The 19,760-nt window shown below is 42.0% G+C and overlaps 1 protein-coding gene across 13 annotated transcripts in view; it reads left to right on the forward strand.

Annotated features, from left to right (window-relative positions):
* Positions 1-19,760, forward strand: part of AGAP1 (ArfGAP with GTPase domain, ankyrin repeat and PH domain 1) — a 335,950-nt gene that overhangs the window by 104,241 nt on the left and 211,949 nt on the right. For all 13 annotated transcript variants that reach the window (XM_028702820.2, XM_077918621.1, XM_028702829.2 and 10 more), the window contains one exon: positions 7,234-7,326. In XM_028702820.2, coding sequence (XP_028558653.1) covers positions 7,234-7,326 — 93 coding nt within the window. The remainder of the gene's footprint in view (positions 1-7,233; positions 7,327-19,760) is intronic.

The raw sequence follows: 19,760 nt of genomic DNA on the forward strand, positions 1-19,760 counted from the left end.
TTGTGCTAATTATAGCTTGGAATGGGATCTGCCTAATAGTCTGCTGTATCTTTTGTTGTTGTTGTTTAGTCGTTTAGTCGTGTCCGACTCTTCGTGACCCCATGGACCAGAGCACGCCAGGCACCTCTGTCCTCCACTACTTCCCGCAGTTTGGTCAGACTCATGCTGGTAACCTCGAAAACACTATCCAACCATCTCATCCTCTGTCGCCCCCTTCTCCTTGTGCCCTCCATCTCTCCCAGCATCAGTGTCTTCTCCAGGGAGTCTTCTCTTCTCATGAGGTGGCCAAAGTACTGGAGCCTCAGCTTCACGATCTGTCCTTCCAGTGAGCACTCAGGGCTGATTTCCTTCAGAATGGAGAGGTTTGATCTTCTTGCAGTCCATGGGACTCTCAAGTGTCTCCTCCAGCACCATAATTCAAAAGCATCTATTCTTCGGCGATCAGCCTTCTTGATGGTCCAGCTCTCACTTCCATACATCACTACTGGGAAAACCATGGCTTTAACTATACGGACCTTTGTTGGCAAGGTGACGTCTCTACTTCTCAAGATGCTGTCTAGGCCTGTCATTGCCCTTCTCCCAAGAAGGAGGCGTCTTTTAATTTCGTGGCTGCTGTCACCATCTGCAGTGATCATGGAGCCCAAGAAAGTAAAATCTCTCACTGCCTCCATTTCTTCCCCATCTATTTGCCAGGAGGTGATGGGACCAGTGGCCATGATCTTCGTTTTTTTGATGTTGAGCTTCAGACCATATTTTGCGCTCTCCTCTTTCACCCTCATTAAAAGGTTCTTTAATTCCTCCTCACTTTCTGCCATCAAGGTTGTGTCATCTGCATATCTGAGGTTGTTGATATTTCTTCCGGCAATCTTAATTCCAGCTTGGGATTCATCCAGCCCAGCCTTTCGCATGATGTATTCTGCATATAAATTAAATAAGCAGGGAGACAAAATACAGCCTTGTCGTACTCCTTTCCCAATTTTGAACCAATCAGTTGTTCCATATCCAGTTCTAACTGTAGCTTCTTGTCCCACATAGAGATTTCTCAGGAGACAGATGAGGTGATCAGGCACTCCCATTTCTTTAAGAACTTGCCATAGTTTGCTGTGGTCGACACAGTCAAAGGCTTTTGCATAGTCAATGAAGCAGAAGTAGATGTCTTTCTGGAACTCTCTAGCTTTCTCCATAATCCAGCGCATGTTTGCAATTTGGTCTCTGGTTCCTCTGCCTCTTCTAAATCCAGCTTGCACTTCTGGGAGTTCTCGATCCACATACTGCTTAAGCCTTCCTTGTAGAATTTTAAGCATAACCTTGCTAGCGTGTGAAATGAGTGCAACTGTGCGGTAGTTGGAGCATTCTTTGGCACTACCCTTCTTTGGGACTGGGATGTAGACTGATCTTCTCCAATCTTCTGGCCACTGCTGAGTTTTCCAAATTTGCTGGCATATTGAGTGTAGCACCTTAACAGCATCATCTTTTAAAATTTTAAATAGTTCAGCTGGAATACCATCACTTCCACTGGCCTTGTTATTTGCAGTGCTTTCTAAGGCCCATTTGACTTCACTCTCCAGGATGTCTGGCTCAAGGTCAGCAACCACACTACCTGGGGTGTACGAGACATCCATATCTTTCTGGTATAATTCTTCTGTGTATTCTTGCCACCTCTTCTTGATGTCTTCTGCTTCTGTTAGGTCCTTACCACTTTTGTCCTTTATTATGGTAATCTTTGTACGAAATGTTCCTTTCATATCTCCAATTTTCTTGAACAGATCTCTGGTTCTTCCCATTCTGTTGTTTTCCTCTATTTGTTTGCATTGCTCGTTTAAGAAGGCCTTCTTGTCTCTCCTTGCTATTCTTTGGAAATCTGCATTCAATTTCCTGTATCTTTCACTATCTCCCTCGCATTTTGCTTGCCTTCTCTCCTCCGCTATTTGTAAGGCCTCGTTGGACAGCCACTTTGCTTTCTTGCATTTCCTTTTCATTGGGATGGTTTTCGTTGCTGCCTCCTGTACAATGTTACGAGCCTCCATCCATAGTTCTTCAGGCACTCTGTCCACCAAATCTAAATCCTTAAACCTGTTCCTCACTTCCACTGTGTATTCATAAGGGATTTGACTTAGATTGTATCTTACCGGCCCAGTGGTTTTTCCTACTTTCTTCAGTTTAAGCTTGAATTTTGCTATAAGAAGCTGATGATCTGAGCCACAGTCAGCTCCCGGTCTTGTTTTTGCTGACTGTATAGAGCTTCTCCATCTTTGGCTGCAGAGAATATAATCAATCTGATTTCGATGCTGCCCATCTGGTGATGTCCATGTGTAGAGTCGTCTCTTGTGTTGTTGGAAAAGCGTGTTTGTGATGACCAGCTTGTTCTCTTGACAGAACTCTATTAGCCTTTGCCCTGCTTCGTTTTGATCTCCAAGGCCAAACTTGCCAGTTGTTCCTTTTATCTCTTGCCTCCCTACTTTAGCATTCCAATCCCCTATAATGAGAAGAACATCCTTCTTTGGTGTCACTTCTATAAGGTGTTGTAAGTCTTCATAGAAATGGTCAATTTCAGTTTCTTCAGCACCAGTAGTTGGTGCATAAACTTGGATTACTGTGATGTTAAAAGGTCTGCCTTGGATTCGTATCGAGATCATTCTATCATTTTTGAGATTGCATCCCAGTACAGCTTTCGCCACTCTTTTGTTGACTATGAGGGCCACTCCATTTCTTTTACGGGTTTCTTGCCCACAGTAGTAGATGTGATGGTCATCCGAACTGAATTCGCCCATTCCCGTCCATTTTAGTTCACTGATGCCCAGGATGTCAATATTTATTCTTGCCATCTCATTTTTGACCACCTCCAACTTACCCAGGTTCATGGTTCTTACATTCCAGGTTCCTATGCAATATTTTTCTTTACAGCATTGGACTTTCCTTTCGCTTCCAGGCATATCCGCAACTGAGCGTCCTTTCGGCTTTGGCCCAGCCGCTTCATCAGCTCTGGATCTACTTGTACTTGCCCTCCGCTCTTCCCCAGTAGCATGTTGGACGCCTTCCGACCTGAGGGGCTGTATCTTTTAGTTTAATTCTAATTTTAGAATTTCTTGTTGTAGAGTTTGTTTAATTTTATGAGTTGTTGTATATCATGGATTGGTACTGTAAACTGTCCTGTGGTCAGTCTGGACAAAAGGTGGGTTAGAAATAAAGCTAACAAATAAACAGTTGGTTTCAGTGTTGATTGTGATTTTATGTTGTTATATTCACTGCTGTTTTACCGAATATGTGCCCTGACCTAAGATCAATGGATATAGGGTGGGAGATGAATATTTTAATGAATTAATAAATACTACAATGTTAGGCTTTCTAGGAAAAGTGGAATGGACTGGAATGTGCACACATTAGCTTAATGGTGATGTGACTCTGCTGTGTTGTGAGACTGTTAGATAATGTTTTCCTCCACTAGATGTCAGTGTCAGTCAAGGAACAGAATGTAGAACAGGAGAACTTGAAATGGTCTCTAGAAAGACCATTTGGATTTGTATGCAGAAATTACAGCTGCTTCTTCTGCTCATATTTTGTTTAGGATCCTGATGTGAGGATGTGCATATTTTAATATTGAAGGTAATGGATTAAAATGGAAGGGTTAAGCACACAGAGATGTATCTAGTCTTCCCAAGAGCTCTGCTGGAAGAAGCTGGGATGGCCATTGTCTCCCATTTCCCCACTGTCACCAGAGCCCCCAGGAGGACTGGGAGATGTTGCCTGGGGAAGGGCAAACCGGGGACTATCGCCTCTGCTTTGCCATTCCTTCTGCTAGTGGGAGCCTCTTTTCATGCAGGGACATTTCTAGATCCAGCCCATTCATACGGTTTTTCACAAGGAATATACAGTACAAAGGGATGGGGAAGCGGGTGGGGATGGGGAAGCGGGTGGCGCTGTGGGTAAAAGCCTCAGCGCCTAGGGCTTGCCGATCGAAAGGTCGGCGGTTCGAATCCCCGCGGCGGGGTGCGCTCCCGTTGCTCGGTCCCAGCGCCTGCCAACCTAGCAGTTCAAAAGCACCCCCAGGTGCAAGTAGATAAATAGGGACCGCTTTCTAGCAGGAAGGTAAACGCCGTTTCCGTGTGCGGCTCTGGCTCGCCAGAGCAGCGATGTCACGCTGGCCACGTGACCCGGAAGTGTCTCTGGACAGCGCTGGCCCCCGGCCTCTTGAGAGAGATGGGCGCACAACCCCAGAGTCTGGCAAGACTGGCCCGTACGGGCAGGGGTACCTTTACCTTTACCTTTACTGTACAAAGAACAAAAACTTACTTCATTGGTTCTAAATTTAATTCATAAAGACACTACTAATAAACCTCTATCCAAAGTAAAACTGGCTGGCAGAGGTAGATTCATTTACTTGTTTATTTTAAATACAGTGCTGCAGAAATAATTGGATGCTCTAATATTTTTACATACAACTACAAAATTGAAAATGGGATTTTTGTAGTTCCAAGAAGAGAAACATATCATGATTGATCAGATAATGTAAAAACTGATAATACTAACTACAGTAGTTGTTAGTTTCATTTACAGAGGGCCTTCTCCACATAGAAAATCCATGATAGATTATGCTGTGTTGTAAGTGCCCCATAACAAAACAACAAATATGCTAAAAATTAGATAGAAACTTACAACAAATTGATCTTTAAAAATATTGTTTCCACAAGGATACATTAGTGTTCATCATAAATGATGCTGTATTTCATACTCTTTCACTTGAATTAAAGGATGGTAGTAGCAGTGGCCATTTCTGTAATGAATAAAACTTTCTAAGACTAAAACTTCCTTTCCAGATGCTCAGATTGTTGCATGACACACTTTTGTGGACTGAAGGAGCAACTCAGTCTGAGCAGCTGCAAGGTTTATCATATTTTGTAAAATTAGTTTTGTAATACATAAGAAATCCCACATATTATTGTGGCTATATAATCAGTAGTGTGATTTCTATGAAGAAATTTAATTTGTGCGCAGCTTTTTATGATATAGGGTATTTTTTTAGGTCTATTGTTCAAAGTATGCAGATATAGGTCATTGTTGACCAAGCCACCTAATCTTAATTACCCTTGGAAGATAAATAATATTTACTGTAAGCCAAATGAGTACCCATCTCAAAGTAAGGCTTATTTGTTTAGTAAACAAAAGCGCAGGTCATTTTAATGAAAATTTCGCTTCACTGAGCAATGGATTTCTGCATCTCATTATATGCAGAATATTATATATTATATATGGTATGGTTGTGTCTTTAGATAAAACTATTATAAACAAATTGTTCTTTCCCAGTTTTTTTAAAAATAAAAAGTAGCAGTAGTCCATTAAGAATGTGTTCATACCTATTTCCTGGTTTTGAATGTGAGCCATATGTAGTTGAAAACAGGGGTAGGGGAATCTACTTGCCCTCAAATATGTGAAATTACAGGATCTATTAGTAGCATAGATATTCTAAAAGTGCTAAAAGATCTTGAATGTGGGCTAAATAAGATATATGGTGTTGGAGAAAACTAAAGCAGGTTTTTTGTGCCTGATAGGACTAATTTTATTTTTTAAATAATAAAACATATTTCTGTTAAAATATTTAAAGTGGTTCACAAGCAAAATTCCTCAGCCAAAAATGTACAAACAGGAGCTGTTCCTAGCCAACTATTATGGATTTAGGAAAGGATATCCAGAAGGACTGAGGAAAAGCTGTGAGAAGCATGCAAATATGGAAGAAAAAATTAGCCTGCTCTCGAACTTGAGAGAAGCGGGGACTTTGGCATGTAGTTGAGGGTGTGGTAAGCTCAAGAGCTTTTACTGAGGCCGTAACTCAGCAACAGGGAGTATGAGGTTCACCACATGGTGTTGGACTCCAACTCTGATCTGTCACAGACAGAATGGTCAACACAGTAAGGGATATGGGAAGTTGCAATCCAGCAATCCTGAAGGACCGCATGTTCCCTTTACCTACTCTACCTGGCTAGCCGTCCAGGTGAGTCAGGTTGGGAGAATGCAAGCTACCCCCTTTTAGGCCACCCAAATAATATGAACTTCTATCAAAACACTGTATACTTCTCCTGTTCCCTGAACTATACATATTTTGTTTTTCACATGCACTTAATTCCATGATGGTTATTCTTTGAAATTCTGTGGTCTGAAATTTTAGTTTTCTTCATCCATTATTTAAAATACAAAAAGTAGTTGTGACTGATATCCTTATTTTAATTTGCATTCCAAATTTAAACGTTTTAGACAACTCAGTAATGCATTGTAGATAAGCAGCATGATTTCACATCACTTGGTTTTTATTAGCATTCAGTTGTGGCACTGGACATCACCAGTATGTTCACTTCATATATCATCTATGATTTGAAAAGCGCATGAAAATGTTTCCCCATTTTCAATATTGCGTGAGTAATGTTCCCACTGAAAAGTAATGGAGTGAAGTTGTCACTTGTCAGCATAGTTATTAAGGGGGATGACTTTTAGGTCTTGCTCATAATAAAATAAATCTGTCACATGTAGATTTACTTATCTCACAATAAAGGAGGAGGGTAGGAAGTTCTATTTAAATAAGATTGTGTGTATTTGTCCCACAGCTGTGTAAAAGCAAGCAAGATGATTCTTACCCCGTGAAATGCTTTAAAATAGACAGTACTTACGTTTTGTTTTTGTTCTGTTTTTAAATTAACTAAGATAAAGTAGCCGTTTGTTTTTAAAGGAAAGCTTTATTGTATCTTATCCATTGATCTTTATAGTGAGAGAGGTATGCAGATAAGAATGATTAGCATTTGCCACTTTTATGCTTCTCAAAGCAGCTTGGTTTTCCAAGCATTGTTGGTTTGACTTTGATGCTATCATTCGAAAGTAGTAAAAGAGGAAATTTAATGAAATTTAATTCCAATCAAGGTAATCCATAAAATTACACTGCTGAGTAGTTAATAGCCTTTTAAAATCCCATCAGATGATAATTAAGTATATACACTTGTATAAGGAGTTGCCTATGTAGAAAGGCACACAATTTCCTGTTAGCTTTTCTTGTGTCTGTATTGAATTCACAGGAGTTGCTGCTGAGCCATTTAAAAGCTTAAATATTAATATGTAGGTAATATTTTAATTATCTCTTTTGATCTATCTTCTGGTGTGTTAAAACAACTTTTTAAATTTCAAATGTGAATATGGGAAAATATGTGAATTGGTGTTATTAATAACAGTGTTAACTTTGCTTTTACCTTGCAGTCTCGGAAAGGGAGCGACCCAGACAAAGAGAAGAAAGGATTGGAGAGCAGAGCAGATAGTATTGGAAGCGGTCGTGCAATCCCAATTAAACAGGTATATTCTTTTGTGTGTGTGCGTGTGTGTGTGTATGCACACAGGCCTACGCACACACACGTTTTCCTGTAGTTGGAGACACACCTCAGGTCTTAAACACCATGATGCTGGGCCTGTGTGCCAAGATTTGTTTGATGTGCTGTGGTGATGAATGTTGAAGTCACTCACTTGACATCAATTAGGAGAGGTTCCTATGTGTATTAAAATAGGATCATTAGAATAAGAAGAGGGAAAATGTGACAACAGGCCTAATGAAGTGCAGTCTGCTGGCCTGCATATGGAGCGTGCTTCTAGGCTGAGCTGGCTTCAAAGCCTGCCTTTGTAGAGAGGGCTTTGATTGGGCCGTTTGCTGCCAGTCGACAAGGGTAAATCAGATCGCTGTACAAGAGCCCCTTGTGATCACAGAAATAGCCTGATGTGGCCCTCATTTGCTATTGCAGAAGGACATCTGAACACTGTTCCAGGCTGGTTTGCAACAACTAGGCAATTAGTTGCGATAATCATAGCTGGTGTGTCAGCTGTGCACTCTTGTTTGTAATTTGCTAATGAAGGAATTGTAACTTCATTTAGACCTTGTTATATAGGAGAACATTTACAGTCATAGTATGTGGCCTTAATTAAACTTCCTCGTTACACTACAGGATTTGAAATTGAGGATTTGTTTTGGTTTGTTTGACTAGTGCAGGTTCACTTGAGTAATGTGTGTGTGTGTGTGTGTGTGTGTGTGTAGAGAGAGAGCGCGAGAGCGCATATTTGTTACAAAACTTAGGACTCATAATTTTTGGCCTGTTCATCAGTTCAACATATTTATGATACTTGGGTATTCTGAGTTTTTTTTGGCTTTGATAACTTGACCGTTGAAGTCAATGTCCTTGGTCCCCATTAATTTGCTCGGAAAGTTTCCCGTGGCAAAGAAGTTAGGTAGTGTGCCTTCTCATAAACATTTGCCATGTTTCCTTGATAATTTAGGTGATTTAACCTGTAATAACTTGTGACCCTCCACATGTTGTTGGACTACAGCTTCCATCAGCCCCAGCCCGTGAGGTCAGTGGTCGAGAATGATGGGACTTGTAGCCCAGCAAAATCTGGAGGGTCACAGGCTCCCTACCTTGGCTTCGCATCTTGATAGTAGAAAAATGCAAATCTTCTGTGTGCCACTAATGTTGTTACTAAAAACTATTTTTAATAATAATAATAATGTGATAGCAAAATATTTCAGAATATGCTTTGTATAGGGATTTGTACAAATTAGCCTTCTTAGACTCAATTTTTCTCAGGACAAATGTGGGAAAGGCTAGAAATTAAAGTATTGAAAATGGTTGAAGATTTATCAAAGGCTAAACACACACCCCCATCATCTGCCCCTAAACTCATGTGTTGGAAGATAATTTTAAAGTTTCATTGGGGTCTGTGAAGTTGCACCTGGATAAAAGTTGCTATGTTACTTGTGTTCACACTAAGGCCAGAAAATGCTTAGTAATCCCCATATTTCTATTTGCCCCTTAGGGGCGCAAAAATGTGGTTTATTGAATACCAGGCTTGCAATATACGTAGTAGTGATTTAAATTCTGAGTATGGCTTGGAGATTGCAGGATTTTTCAAGTCCAGCTAGAGAACAACTAATAGCCCAAATGCCGGAACAATAGTTTTATTGTCAGCTGTTTGACACTGTTGCCAAAATCAGCACCAGTGCCTCCTATAAAGAGTGACTGAAATGCCACATTTCTATGTCAAGATTGCCTTTGTTGTGAATATTGCCCTTTCCCAGTATATTGGGAAACCCAAAATTAGGGATTCAAGCACTGTTCTTTTCATCCCTGGCAAGAGCTTTGTGCTCAGATTGGCCCAACAGTCCTTCAGCATGGCTATCATCCTCTAAAATAGGGGTCCTCAAACTACGGCTCGCGGGCCAGATCCGGCCCACCAGGGCCTTGAACCCGCCCCACCTGGCAATTGCTGCAGCTGCAGCAAGATGAACCTTTTCGGCCCGCCAAGCAGCACAAGGGGAAGCCGACAGCCACTGCGGCAGCGGCTCCAGTGAGAGCAAGATCGAGAAACAACCTCGCTGGGTGGGTAGGCGGTGCTTGGGCCCCCCAGGCCAGGCACGGTTTGGCAGGGGTGAGGGAGTGGAGGCGGGGCGAGAGGCGAGCTGGGAGGGACACCAGCCTGTGCTGGGCTTGGGCTGCCTGGCTGGCTGGGGTTGAGGCGAAGGAAGCAGTGCAGCTACAAGCAAGGGCTGCTGTGGCGGCGGTGAAGCAGCAGCAGCAGAAGATACAGACGGGGGTATGGCGTGTTCGGGTTCTCTTCCCTCGCTGCTGGGTGCACGGATTTGGGCCCAGGCGGGTGCGTGACAGCCGAAGGTGAGAGCCCTTCCTTCCCATGCCGCCGTCCCCACGCTGCCACCCGCCTCCCTTCTCTTCCCTTCCCTGTCCGGCCCCCAACAGTGTCTGAGGGACAGTGAACTAGTCCCCTGTTTAAAGAGTTTGAGGACCCCTGCGCTAAAAAGAAGGTTTGGAGTGAGAACTTGTTTTTATTTCTAAAACTTCTGTTTCTGGGCCAGTAATCTCTCATAGCTCACACATTTTAAAATACATTTCATGTAGCAAAACAATTAGTATGAAAACCAAATAATAAACTATCAATTGTAAAACAGCAGCAGGGAACTACAGGCTACATCTAGACACAGTAAGACTAGCCCACCACTGGCTCGTGCTCAATTGTTTCTCAGAAAAAATGAATGCTTTCCAAAGTAGGAAAGTTTCAGCGGTTTTAACTGAAGGAAAGGAGAGAGCTCAGCAGGCAAGAATTCCTGGGCAAATAATTCCTAGTAGCTGCTTATTGAATCTCACATGGCTGGGCTGGGACAAAGCAGAGCCTCTTCTGCATAACTTGAGGACATCCATACTTCCATTTGATTATTGTAGTTGTTACTACAAATGTTTCTGTCTGCTATGTGTTTTCTAAATTGTGCTTTTTGGTACTGTTGGCCTTGTCATCTTTTTTTACTATCATTTCCATTCTATTCCTGATGTTCAGTCCATGAGTGCTGTTGCTCACATAATCAAAACTGTATCCCCATTGCCCAAGGGTGAGCTCTGAGGATGCTTGGGACACCCCTCCGCTATGGCTTGCAGAAGCCCAGACATTCCTTAGGCAGAAATTCTAAGACAGCCCAGTGAAGACTGTCACTGTTTAGTGCTAGAGATGGAAGGGAAACCTGCTGGGAGGAGAATGGAAGGGAGTTGTTGAGATTCTGAGTAGAGAGCTTGCTCTCCCAAGGGCAGCATTTTGTTGCCAATCCAAACTGTATTATTTATTAAAATCTTATTTATCCTCTGTTGCTGTTTTATTTTGTTGGAGCATTTTTTTTCCATAGCAAGCACTATATTTCAACAAAATCAAAGTAAAATTGCAGAAATATCATGTCCAATAATTGTCCAATAATATCATGTTGTGAAACACTTTTCTTTCCTTGGGCATTTACTCATACTTGGTTTTCATAACATCTAATAACAGTGGAGATACATACATAAACACACACACACACACACACACACACACACAGTATCTATAATGTGACGGGGGTCCCGTAGTCCCCTCTGCTGCTGTGTACATAATAAAGGGGTACTAGTTATTGAAGAGGTGTTTTGTGTTTTCATTCCCTTTACAATTTTTTATTTTATTTTATTGGTACTATTCTGTTCTGTTCTGTTCTGTTCTATTAACTAGCTTCTTTGCTAATGATAGTTGCCAGATTTTATTGTACCATGAAGACAGCATGACATCCTTCAACAGTTTCCAATATCTGGCTATCATTAGTCTTGCTGCTACCAATAATTGTCCAATAAGGTGTTTATAATGCAGGTCCATAATATCTCTCAAATAAAGGTTGGGTAGTGCCAACTCTGGACATTTAATGACCTGCCCCATTATTATTTTGACTCCCACAAAGCATGTTCATCATATATGCTGATGCTGAAAAGAAAAAGATGTGCTGCTGAACTGAGTTGCCATCGAGCTGTTTGCCGTGAGACCAAGATATTCTTTCTGCTAAGCTACCACCAAATGCTGCACACTCTTCTACCTGCTACCTGGCCCTATTAAATCTTCTACAATGTGTGGTTTTTGTTAGTTGATATATTTCAAATATTTTTAAGTTTGCTGCCTTCGTGGTTATATATGCGGATCTCAACATTTTAAATTACTTGACCAAGAAAAACGTATGTAGTTTTAATTTATCTAGGGCTGTGAATAGAATGATTACATGTGACTATGTAAATTGAAAAGAAATGTGATTCACGTTTGTGAAGACATATATAATTACTGGTACATATAGGAGTGTTCGTATAAACATATTCCTCACAAAATACGATCATTAAAATATGCTTTCCTGCAGCAGTGCTGCCAAATAAGAGGGCTATGTTTGAAATTGTTGTGAATCTTTGCGTTCCCTGTTTCCACCCCTCTGTCTAGCTGCAGATGCACAAAAATAATTTAACATCAAGTCAGCTATAAAACTGCTCCAATGCTTTTCAGTAAGTTACAACTAGTACATGAAATTTCATGAACAAAATTACTCTTACTGTAATGTTATATAGCATAACCTTGACTAAATAAACGGTAGCTTCTTCCCAGTACCAGAATGTTAACAGTTCTGTATAGCCAGGGCTGGAAACATATTTTTCAAAATTCCAGACACTAAGTATTTGTGGGTCAGGGTTCTAGGAGTCTACCCACACACTGCAGAGAATAGTCATATATGTCAGTGAGATAGATTTAGAGTAAGTGGGCAGTAGACAAGACTGCATGCTTCTAACCAATCTGGTTACCTGTCTAAAGCCACAGCATTTTCTCTTTTAAAAAAGTATCAGGAGAGGTGAATGTTGCAGTGAAGTCTACTGTGATAGGGCTGTGACCATCTTTTTATCCAGGCAAGTGTTGTACATAAAAACTAAATCTTAATTTCAAATGATGGTTTGAAAACAAAATAGCGCTCGTCACAGTTTGTGTAATTTTCAAATCTGAGACATTGTCTGATTTGAGCCAATGGCTGGATGCAGTTTGAAAGTTGCCTGGGGTATATATTCAAGGCAGAATTGAGTGTTCCATAAAAGCTCCCGAAATTTGATTGTTGCCCTCCGTCTTGTCATGGGAGACTATGGAGGAGTAAGCCTTTGGGAGTGAAGTCAAACTTTTGGAAGGTTTCAGCATCTGCTGTGATTTTAAGAGACCTATGCAGAAGAGACATGTTTTGTTGCAGCTGGGGCAGATGAAAGCAACTGGTTGTGCTGCTGCAGCTGCGCCATGATGTTCCTTCTCTCTGCGCTCCTCCCAACAGTCATTCCTCCTCTGGTCATTACAGATGCATAACCTGTCTGTCTGTCTCCAGGCACTGGGGTCGTCTGCAAGGGATTCCCACATGACAGGATGTTGCCAGCCTTCGTGTTACATTTGTAGACATCTTTGTAACACACAGTTGGTCTGCCAACAGGCAGAGCATGTCCTTGGAGATCCTGCCATGCTCCATTCTTTGGACATGACCAAGCCAGCATAGATGCCACTGAGATGGGAGTGTGATCATGCTAGAAATGTGGGCTTGGGAGAGTACATCTTTGTTTGAAACTCTTATTTTGAAATGTGATACTCAAAATCTTCCAGTGCATGTGGAAGGCCTTGAGACATTGTTCCTGACGGTTGTAAGTTGCCCACAGCTCACTTCCATAAAGCAGCATGCTGAATATGCAAGCCTGGTAGACCTTCATATTGGTATTGGATGTTATCATCACATTCTCACATGCCCTTTTCAAGAGCCAAGCCATTGCTGTGTTACAAAAAAGGAGCAATGCAGATGGCTGGAAAGCCAAACAGGATGTTGATGTTTGGGACTGTACCGTGGGAACGAAGGGACAGTCTATTCACTGTACTGAGCACCGGATGTTAGCTCAGAGTGTCATCTGACCTGTACTGGAAGTACAGGGGAGGAGTTTTTTTTCTTTCTCTCTCTGCTGTTGGTGTTAACAGAGTGCAGACACGTTTCTCTGTACTGCTGAATAGGACAGAAATAAAGGCATGTAAATACATTTCTGTCTCTCTCTTTCCCCTCCCTGGGGATGGCAGGGAAGAGGGGAGGAGTGGTGTGTTCTTCTCACGTTAGAGGAGGATTGCCGATAGAGGCTTCGCCTGATCTTGCCGGGAGTCGCAGACGGGGAGGTCAACAAGGAACTCAAGCTGGGTGCCTGGAGAGTGGCCAATTCCTCTGTCTTGTCAATACAATTGTGCAGCTCAATATTGATGAAGAGGTTGCTGATTATGGTGCAACCCAGGTAGACAAAATCGTCTACCACCTCAAATTTGTGATTAACAGTGCTGATGTGTGGAGTGCTGGCAAAATCCTGACTCAGGATGTTGATCTTTGGCTGTCTGATGGTTAGGCCAAAATCTCTGCAGACTTGGGTAAAAAGGTTGTAGAGCTTCCTCGGGAGTGTGTTGTCAAGGCTGTGTCATCTGCAAACACTACCTCTTGGATAAGGACCCGCCATGTTCTTGTTGAAGGACACAATCATCTTGTGAAGCTTAGGTTGGCATCCTATCTTGTTGAGCTGTGTGAAAAGTCCATTTTGGCTGACGAGGTCATAGGCCTTTGTTAGGTCTATAAAGGTGATGTACAAGGGGGGTCTCTGCTCTCTGCATTTCTCCTGAAGCTATCAGTTGAGAAAATCATGTTGGCCTTGGAGCTCTAAAGTTGCACTGTGACCTGGGATAGACCCTGTCAGCAGGTGACTGGAATATGTTGAGAACTACACAGGTAAAGGCTTTTCCCACAGTACTCAGCAGGGATATCTCACAGTAGTTTTTATAGTCATGGTGGTCACCTTTGTTTTTGTAGGGTCACAATGCTAGAGTTGTGGCATGAATCCTTGTTCTCAAAACTGCCCAATCCTTTGGGCATCACTCCTTGACTTTCTCAGTGTAGCAAGTATCTTTATGCAGGGCACACATGTAACTCACAAGAGCCTTACCCTCTGCAGCGATAACAGGCTTCACGCCCTTTATGCAGGCCTCAAACCAGTCGGGGATCTGTTGCTCTCTTTTGCCAAAGAAGGACATAGCTCTGTTGTAGATTGCCTCTTCAATATGGTTCCACCTTGCTTTGATGCTATCTCTGGGGCAGTTCATTAGAGCTTGTTTGGCAGAATTAGAGAAGCATTCACAAAGTTCAGGTATGATGTTCTGGCAATGTTGATTCGAGACTGCACTTTCTACCGTGGGCCCTCTTTGACTAGAGATTAGCTGATCTGTATCTGGAAAACTAGTGAAAGATTGGGGTTGAAACTTGATTGCTTATTCATCTTGTCAAAGTGTGATGGTTACAGTATTGGACTAGGTCCTGAGGGACCAGGTTCAAATTCCCACTTAGCCATTAAGTTCACTGGGTGATGTTGGGCCAGCCACAGTGTCTGAACCTAAACTCACAGGGTTGTTGTAAGGATATAATGGGGGTGGGGCAAAGTGTGTCCTCGGAAGAAAGGTGGGATATAAATGTAAAAATAGATAACTATATCACTAAAATAATCCCCTTCCTGCAGGTATGTTTTGATACCTACTTTATTTTTTAATTATGTTTAGCTTTCTGAAATCTAATTTTAATTTCCACATGGTGCCTTAGTAGGCACTGTTAGTGCCTGAGAGGCACTGTTGTAGAGGGTCCCCTCTACCTCCAGTGTATTGCTCTGTGCATTGCAGGGACCAAGTCTACCTTAGGGCAGGGATGAAGAACCCTTTTCAGCTGGTGGGTCAGATCTACTAGTGGCCAATCTCCACACAGGCCACATTTCAAAGGTGGGTGGGGTCATTTGATGTCAAGTTTATCCAGCCCACACTTGAAGCAGTGCTCCTAATTTTTCCTTCATAAGTGTGGCTAACCTTCATTGTCATTTAAATTTGGCAACAAAAGCAGGTTGTGCTGCTGCTTCATTTGGGAGCTCCCAGCTGAATCTGACCCTGGCAGCACAGCTTGCATTTGGTGCCAATTGTAAATGGCACCAAATATAAACCACAATTTGCAAAGGAACAATCAGGTGCTCGCTCTAAGGCACGCAATTGGGCTCACAATTGTTACTGTGCAGCTGCCGCTTTACTTGACATGCATCTGATGTCATATCACATCAGATGAATTACAGGTTTGTATGGCTGGGGAAAATGGCTTCATGGGCCAAATGAGGACTCCTAGAGGGCTTAATTTGTCTCAAAGGCCAGAGGCTCCCTATGCTTGCCCTCTAGGGGTGAATTCTGCTTCAGATTGGCTTTAGCTTGATGGAGGAGGTAATACTCTTATAGTCCAAACTTAAAACACGTTTTTTCTTATTCATAATTCTTATTCACTTTTGGAAGGTGGGGGAGAATCTTGTTGTCATGTAAAGGCCAAGTCAGAATGAGATTTGAAAAGTGTCTGTCAAGATCAAACACAGAATCCATATGGATTATCTTATACTTCTATTTTTATGCCCTCCAACTACCTGAACTATGCAATACAGTTTCTCAAGGTATGAATATTTACAGCTGTGCCATTTATTTTAAGGTTACCAGATTTTTTTCAAAGAATCCGGGGACACTTTTTTTAAAAAAAAAGTTAACATAATAATTAAGTAGTAATATCTTCTCTTCTGTGGTCTCCTCTGTCGTGCAGCCTTCCTCTGGGCCCCGGCCTGCTATCTTCGAGTGCTAGCTGCTGTGGAGTAGGCTCAGGTTGGGCCTGGGCTCTGCCACGTGTCCTTGCCCTCCTGGTGCTCTCCTATCTCTCCTCCTCAGTGGTGCGGCAAGGTCAGGGCTCCCCTCTTTTTTCTCCTTCCTCTTTCTCCCTCTTCCTTCTCCTCTCCTTCTTCTCCCTGCTGGGGAGCGCCGCTGGGCAGTCAGCTGGGTGGCCAGGCACTCTCGTTCCCTGCTCAATTTGGGTCACAAGGGGGGGGTCAGCAGTTCCCCCAGTTGTCACGCTGGGCGTCCCTAGTTCCCCCCTTGGCTGTGGCAGTGGCAGCAGCAGTCTCAGCAGCTCGGAGCTAGCCTGGTAGTGCAGTTGGCTCTGGCTGGCTTCAGGAGCTGTTTGCTGCCATGGCGCCCACCATTTTGCCTCGCAGGAAGTCCCCATATGATGTGTCTTGTGCCGTTGAACCAATCACACAACGTTCATTCCCTACAAATAAATCTGCAACATTTAAAATATAAATCTGGGGATATTAAATGAAATCCGGGGACGGATTTGTAAATCCGGGGACTGTCCCTAGGAAACGGGGACATCTGGTAACCATAATTTACTTCCCATCTCATGGAGAAACATTGTTTTTCCCAGTAAATACAAACCCTTGCTTGTGAAAAATTCTGGATACTTCTAACCTGATCCTCATTCCCGCTTCGTCTATTGGGAATTACTTGCAAATATAATAAAATTGCAGCCTTGACCTTCAGGGTTAGGGATCTTGCTTAGTATTCTTGTGTGTGTACAGGTAAATGGTGTTTCCGTGCGCTGCTCTGGTTCGCCAGAAGTGGCTTAGTCATGCTGGCTACATGACCTGTAGGGAGCTGTACACCGGCTCCCTTGGCCAGTAAAGCGAGATGAGCGCTGCAGCCCCAGAGTCGTCCGTGCCTAGACCTAACGGTCAGGGGTCCCTTTACCTTTATGTGTACAGATATACAAGCAAGTCCTTCTTAACTATAAGCAGACATAATTCAGCAGTGCACATAAAGCTGGATGAGCAACAGTATTGGATTGTATCCCAAAATTATATAAAGTGTCTGTTTAGTTTTGGATATGTTTTGATTGTTATAGCAAATTTGTTTGAATGTATGCTTGTTGGAAAAAAATTAATTTGAAATGTGAAACTTGTTTTAATTACATATTTAAAGTATTTCTTTTCATGGTGACTTAAATAATGATTTAAATCAACTGCTGCTGCTGTATTGTGTCCCATATTTTATGTTGGTATACAGTTTATGATTTTGTTGTGTAGGATCTCATAGAAAATGAGTCCACCCGCACTAGATTATATAAACTGTTTTCAGCTTCCAAGAATCATGTTTGTAAGCTTGCTTTCCATTTTCTGCCAAATCTCTGTCAGTAGGACATATTAAAGCAAAAAGTGCACAACAAGAAACATAAAAGCAGGAGGCACAGCTCAGCAGTGAGTGGGCTTGTCGTGTATTAATTTTTCATTGCTGTGGAGAATTGTACGTACATAATCGCTTGATTGCAGTGGGAGTTAGCAATCTCCTATGGTGTCATTTGCATAAATCTTGTTAAGTCAATGGCAGTTAATGAAGTACAAATGAGCCTGGAGAAGGTGACATGCAAATCGTGGGTGGCAGATGGGAGGTCTGTTTTTGGGATGGCAGCTGTGTGCTATTTCCCTTTTTTCTTTCTAAATTGGGGCATAAATAAATAGTAAGAACTGGCCTTTAATGCTCTGGCTCTATGTCTCCAGTATCTATATTACTGAAAAAAAAACACCATTTAAATAATAAACATATATGACTTAATCAACAGAATACCTTCTAGATTTTCAGTAAACTTTGAATAATCAGTTGTTAGACAACAAATCTAATGAGGGCAGCAGCCGTTCACCTCCAATGCAAAACAGAATGAGAAGTGAATCTCTCTAAAACCATCAGAAATGTGTCAGCTAACAAGCATTCCCCAAAGGTAACTGGCTAGAGAGCAGCAATGCCTGAGCAAGAGTTGTTTATACAAGGATAGTAAAATCTAATAGCAAGTGACTGACTCACTTTCAGCTCAAGTTTGTCAACTTAAATTATGGGTATAAGGACTGTATCTCTTGCTAAGATAGGATTGTGACAAATGTCTCAATATTTCCTTGATTTAATAATCATATATTTTATTGTTTCAGATGTTTAATATGAATTAAATAAAAGGAGGTTGCAAGTGGATTCAGAGTCTGTCGAAAATCTCATGGCTTGCATTAATAGCAAACTTTAAACAGTGCCAAATTTAAATGGCTCTCAGTCATTCCTTTGCAAGCGCACCTTGTATTCAGTGCTGTTTAAATTTGTTTCCAAATTCAAGCCATGCTGCTTTGAGACAGGGCTGGAGGAGGATCCAGTTGGTGTCATATGGTGAATGATTCCCTGCCCCTGAAATAACATGTTGGGTGATAGGATGGCGGGTGCACAAGCAGCCACTGCCCAGGACAGCTGAGCTTGCCTCCTTTTGCCGTTCAAGAGTGCACTTACTGTGCTGCTGCCCATCAAACCCTTTCTGGTTGTCCAGTAGGAGGCAGCTGGATTGGTGCGCTGGTGGCTGCTGCTGGCACAGCAGCCGGGGCTGAATGCATCCCTTCCAACTAGGGGCTTGCTGGTGAGGAGGGTTTGGCTCAAATGACAGCCCTCTGGACAGCTCCTGGACCCTGATACCCTCAAGGTTAGAGTAGATGGATTATATCAAGTCCTTTCAACCTAATGAAAGAAGCAGAATGAGGAGAAGTGGCACAGGCATTTTTGCATGCTTCCCCCTTTAATATTAGGAAGAAACAGTAAACTTATGAGTAGGCAGAGTTGGGGTCCTTTGCTGTCTCCTTTTCATTCAAGTGTTATATTAGTTTGCTTTCCTTCCAACAGTAATTGAGATCTTGCACGGAGGCCTAAACTCCAGTGCTGCCATTAAGGCTCTTCAGAGGTGGCTCCTGTTTTGTGGTTCTCCCTTCATTAGATCCATTAAATTCCTTGGCCTTTTGGAAGAGAAGTTAAAACTTTGGATTTCATCATACACCTTAGTCTAGGTTTTATATTGTCCCCTGGTGATGTTTTTCATACATTTTTTGTTCCGATGTGTTATTTTTAATTTTAGGTTGGTGATACCCACTTTGCGAAGTAATAGCTTTAAAAAGCACATAAATGGAAGCTGTAAGGCAGTTACAAGATTAACAAAGAGCAAGGGATAAATAGATAAATAAACATTTGTTCATTCTGCAATTTTTTTGAGGCAGATTGCATCCTTGTTGCTAACATTTGGAATAAAATGTTTTGTTGGCTTTAGACAACTGTTATTAAAATGTTTCAACAAGGTTCAGTCAAAATATCTTTGAAATCGGTTTTGAAAGCAGAGCCACATCTACCTACAGGCAGTCAGGATGATTTCATTAGTCCTCTTCACATGGAGGAGAATCCCACAGTGCTTCAGGCAAGTGTCAGACCTGAAACCTGTGATCACTGTGAATAAGACATGTTTTACAGCAGGTTTCATGGATTAACTTAATATTTCGACAGAGGAAACCTCAACCTCCTTGTAGATGTGTCTTCAGAGGATGGAGGAGTGTCACTTAATAGAAATGGAAGTGGTTTAAAGAAGTAAAAGATACTATATATCACCATAACATTTTACTCCTGAGGTTGCTTAAAATAGATACTGGAATGCTTGGCTTTACACATTT

Source organism: Podarcis muralis, chromosome 1, assembly GCF_964188315.1.
Source record: "Podarcis muralis chromosome 1, rPodMur119.hap1.1, whole genome shotgun sequence".
Lineage (NCBI taxonomy): Eukaryota > Metazoa > Chordata > Lepidosauria > Squamata > Lacertidae > Podarcis > Podarcis muralis.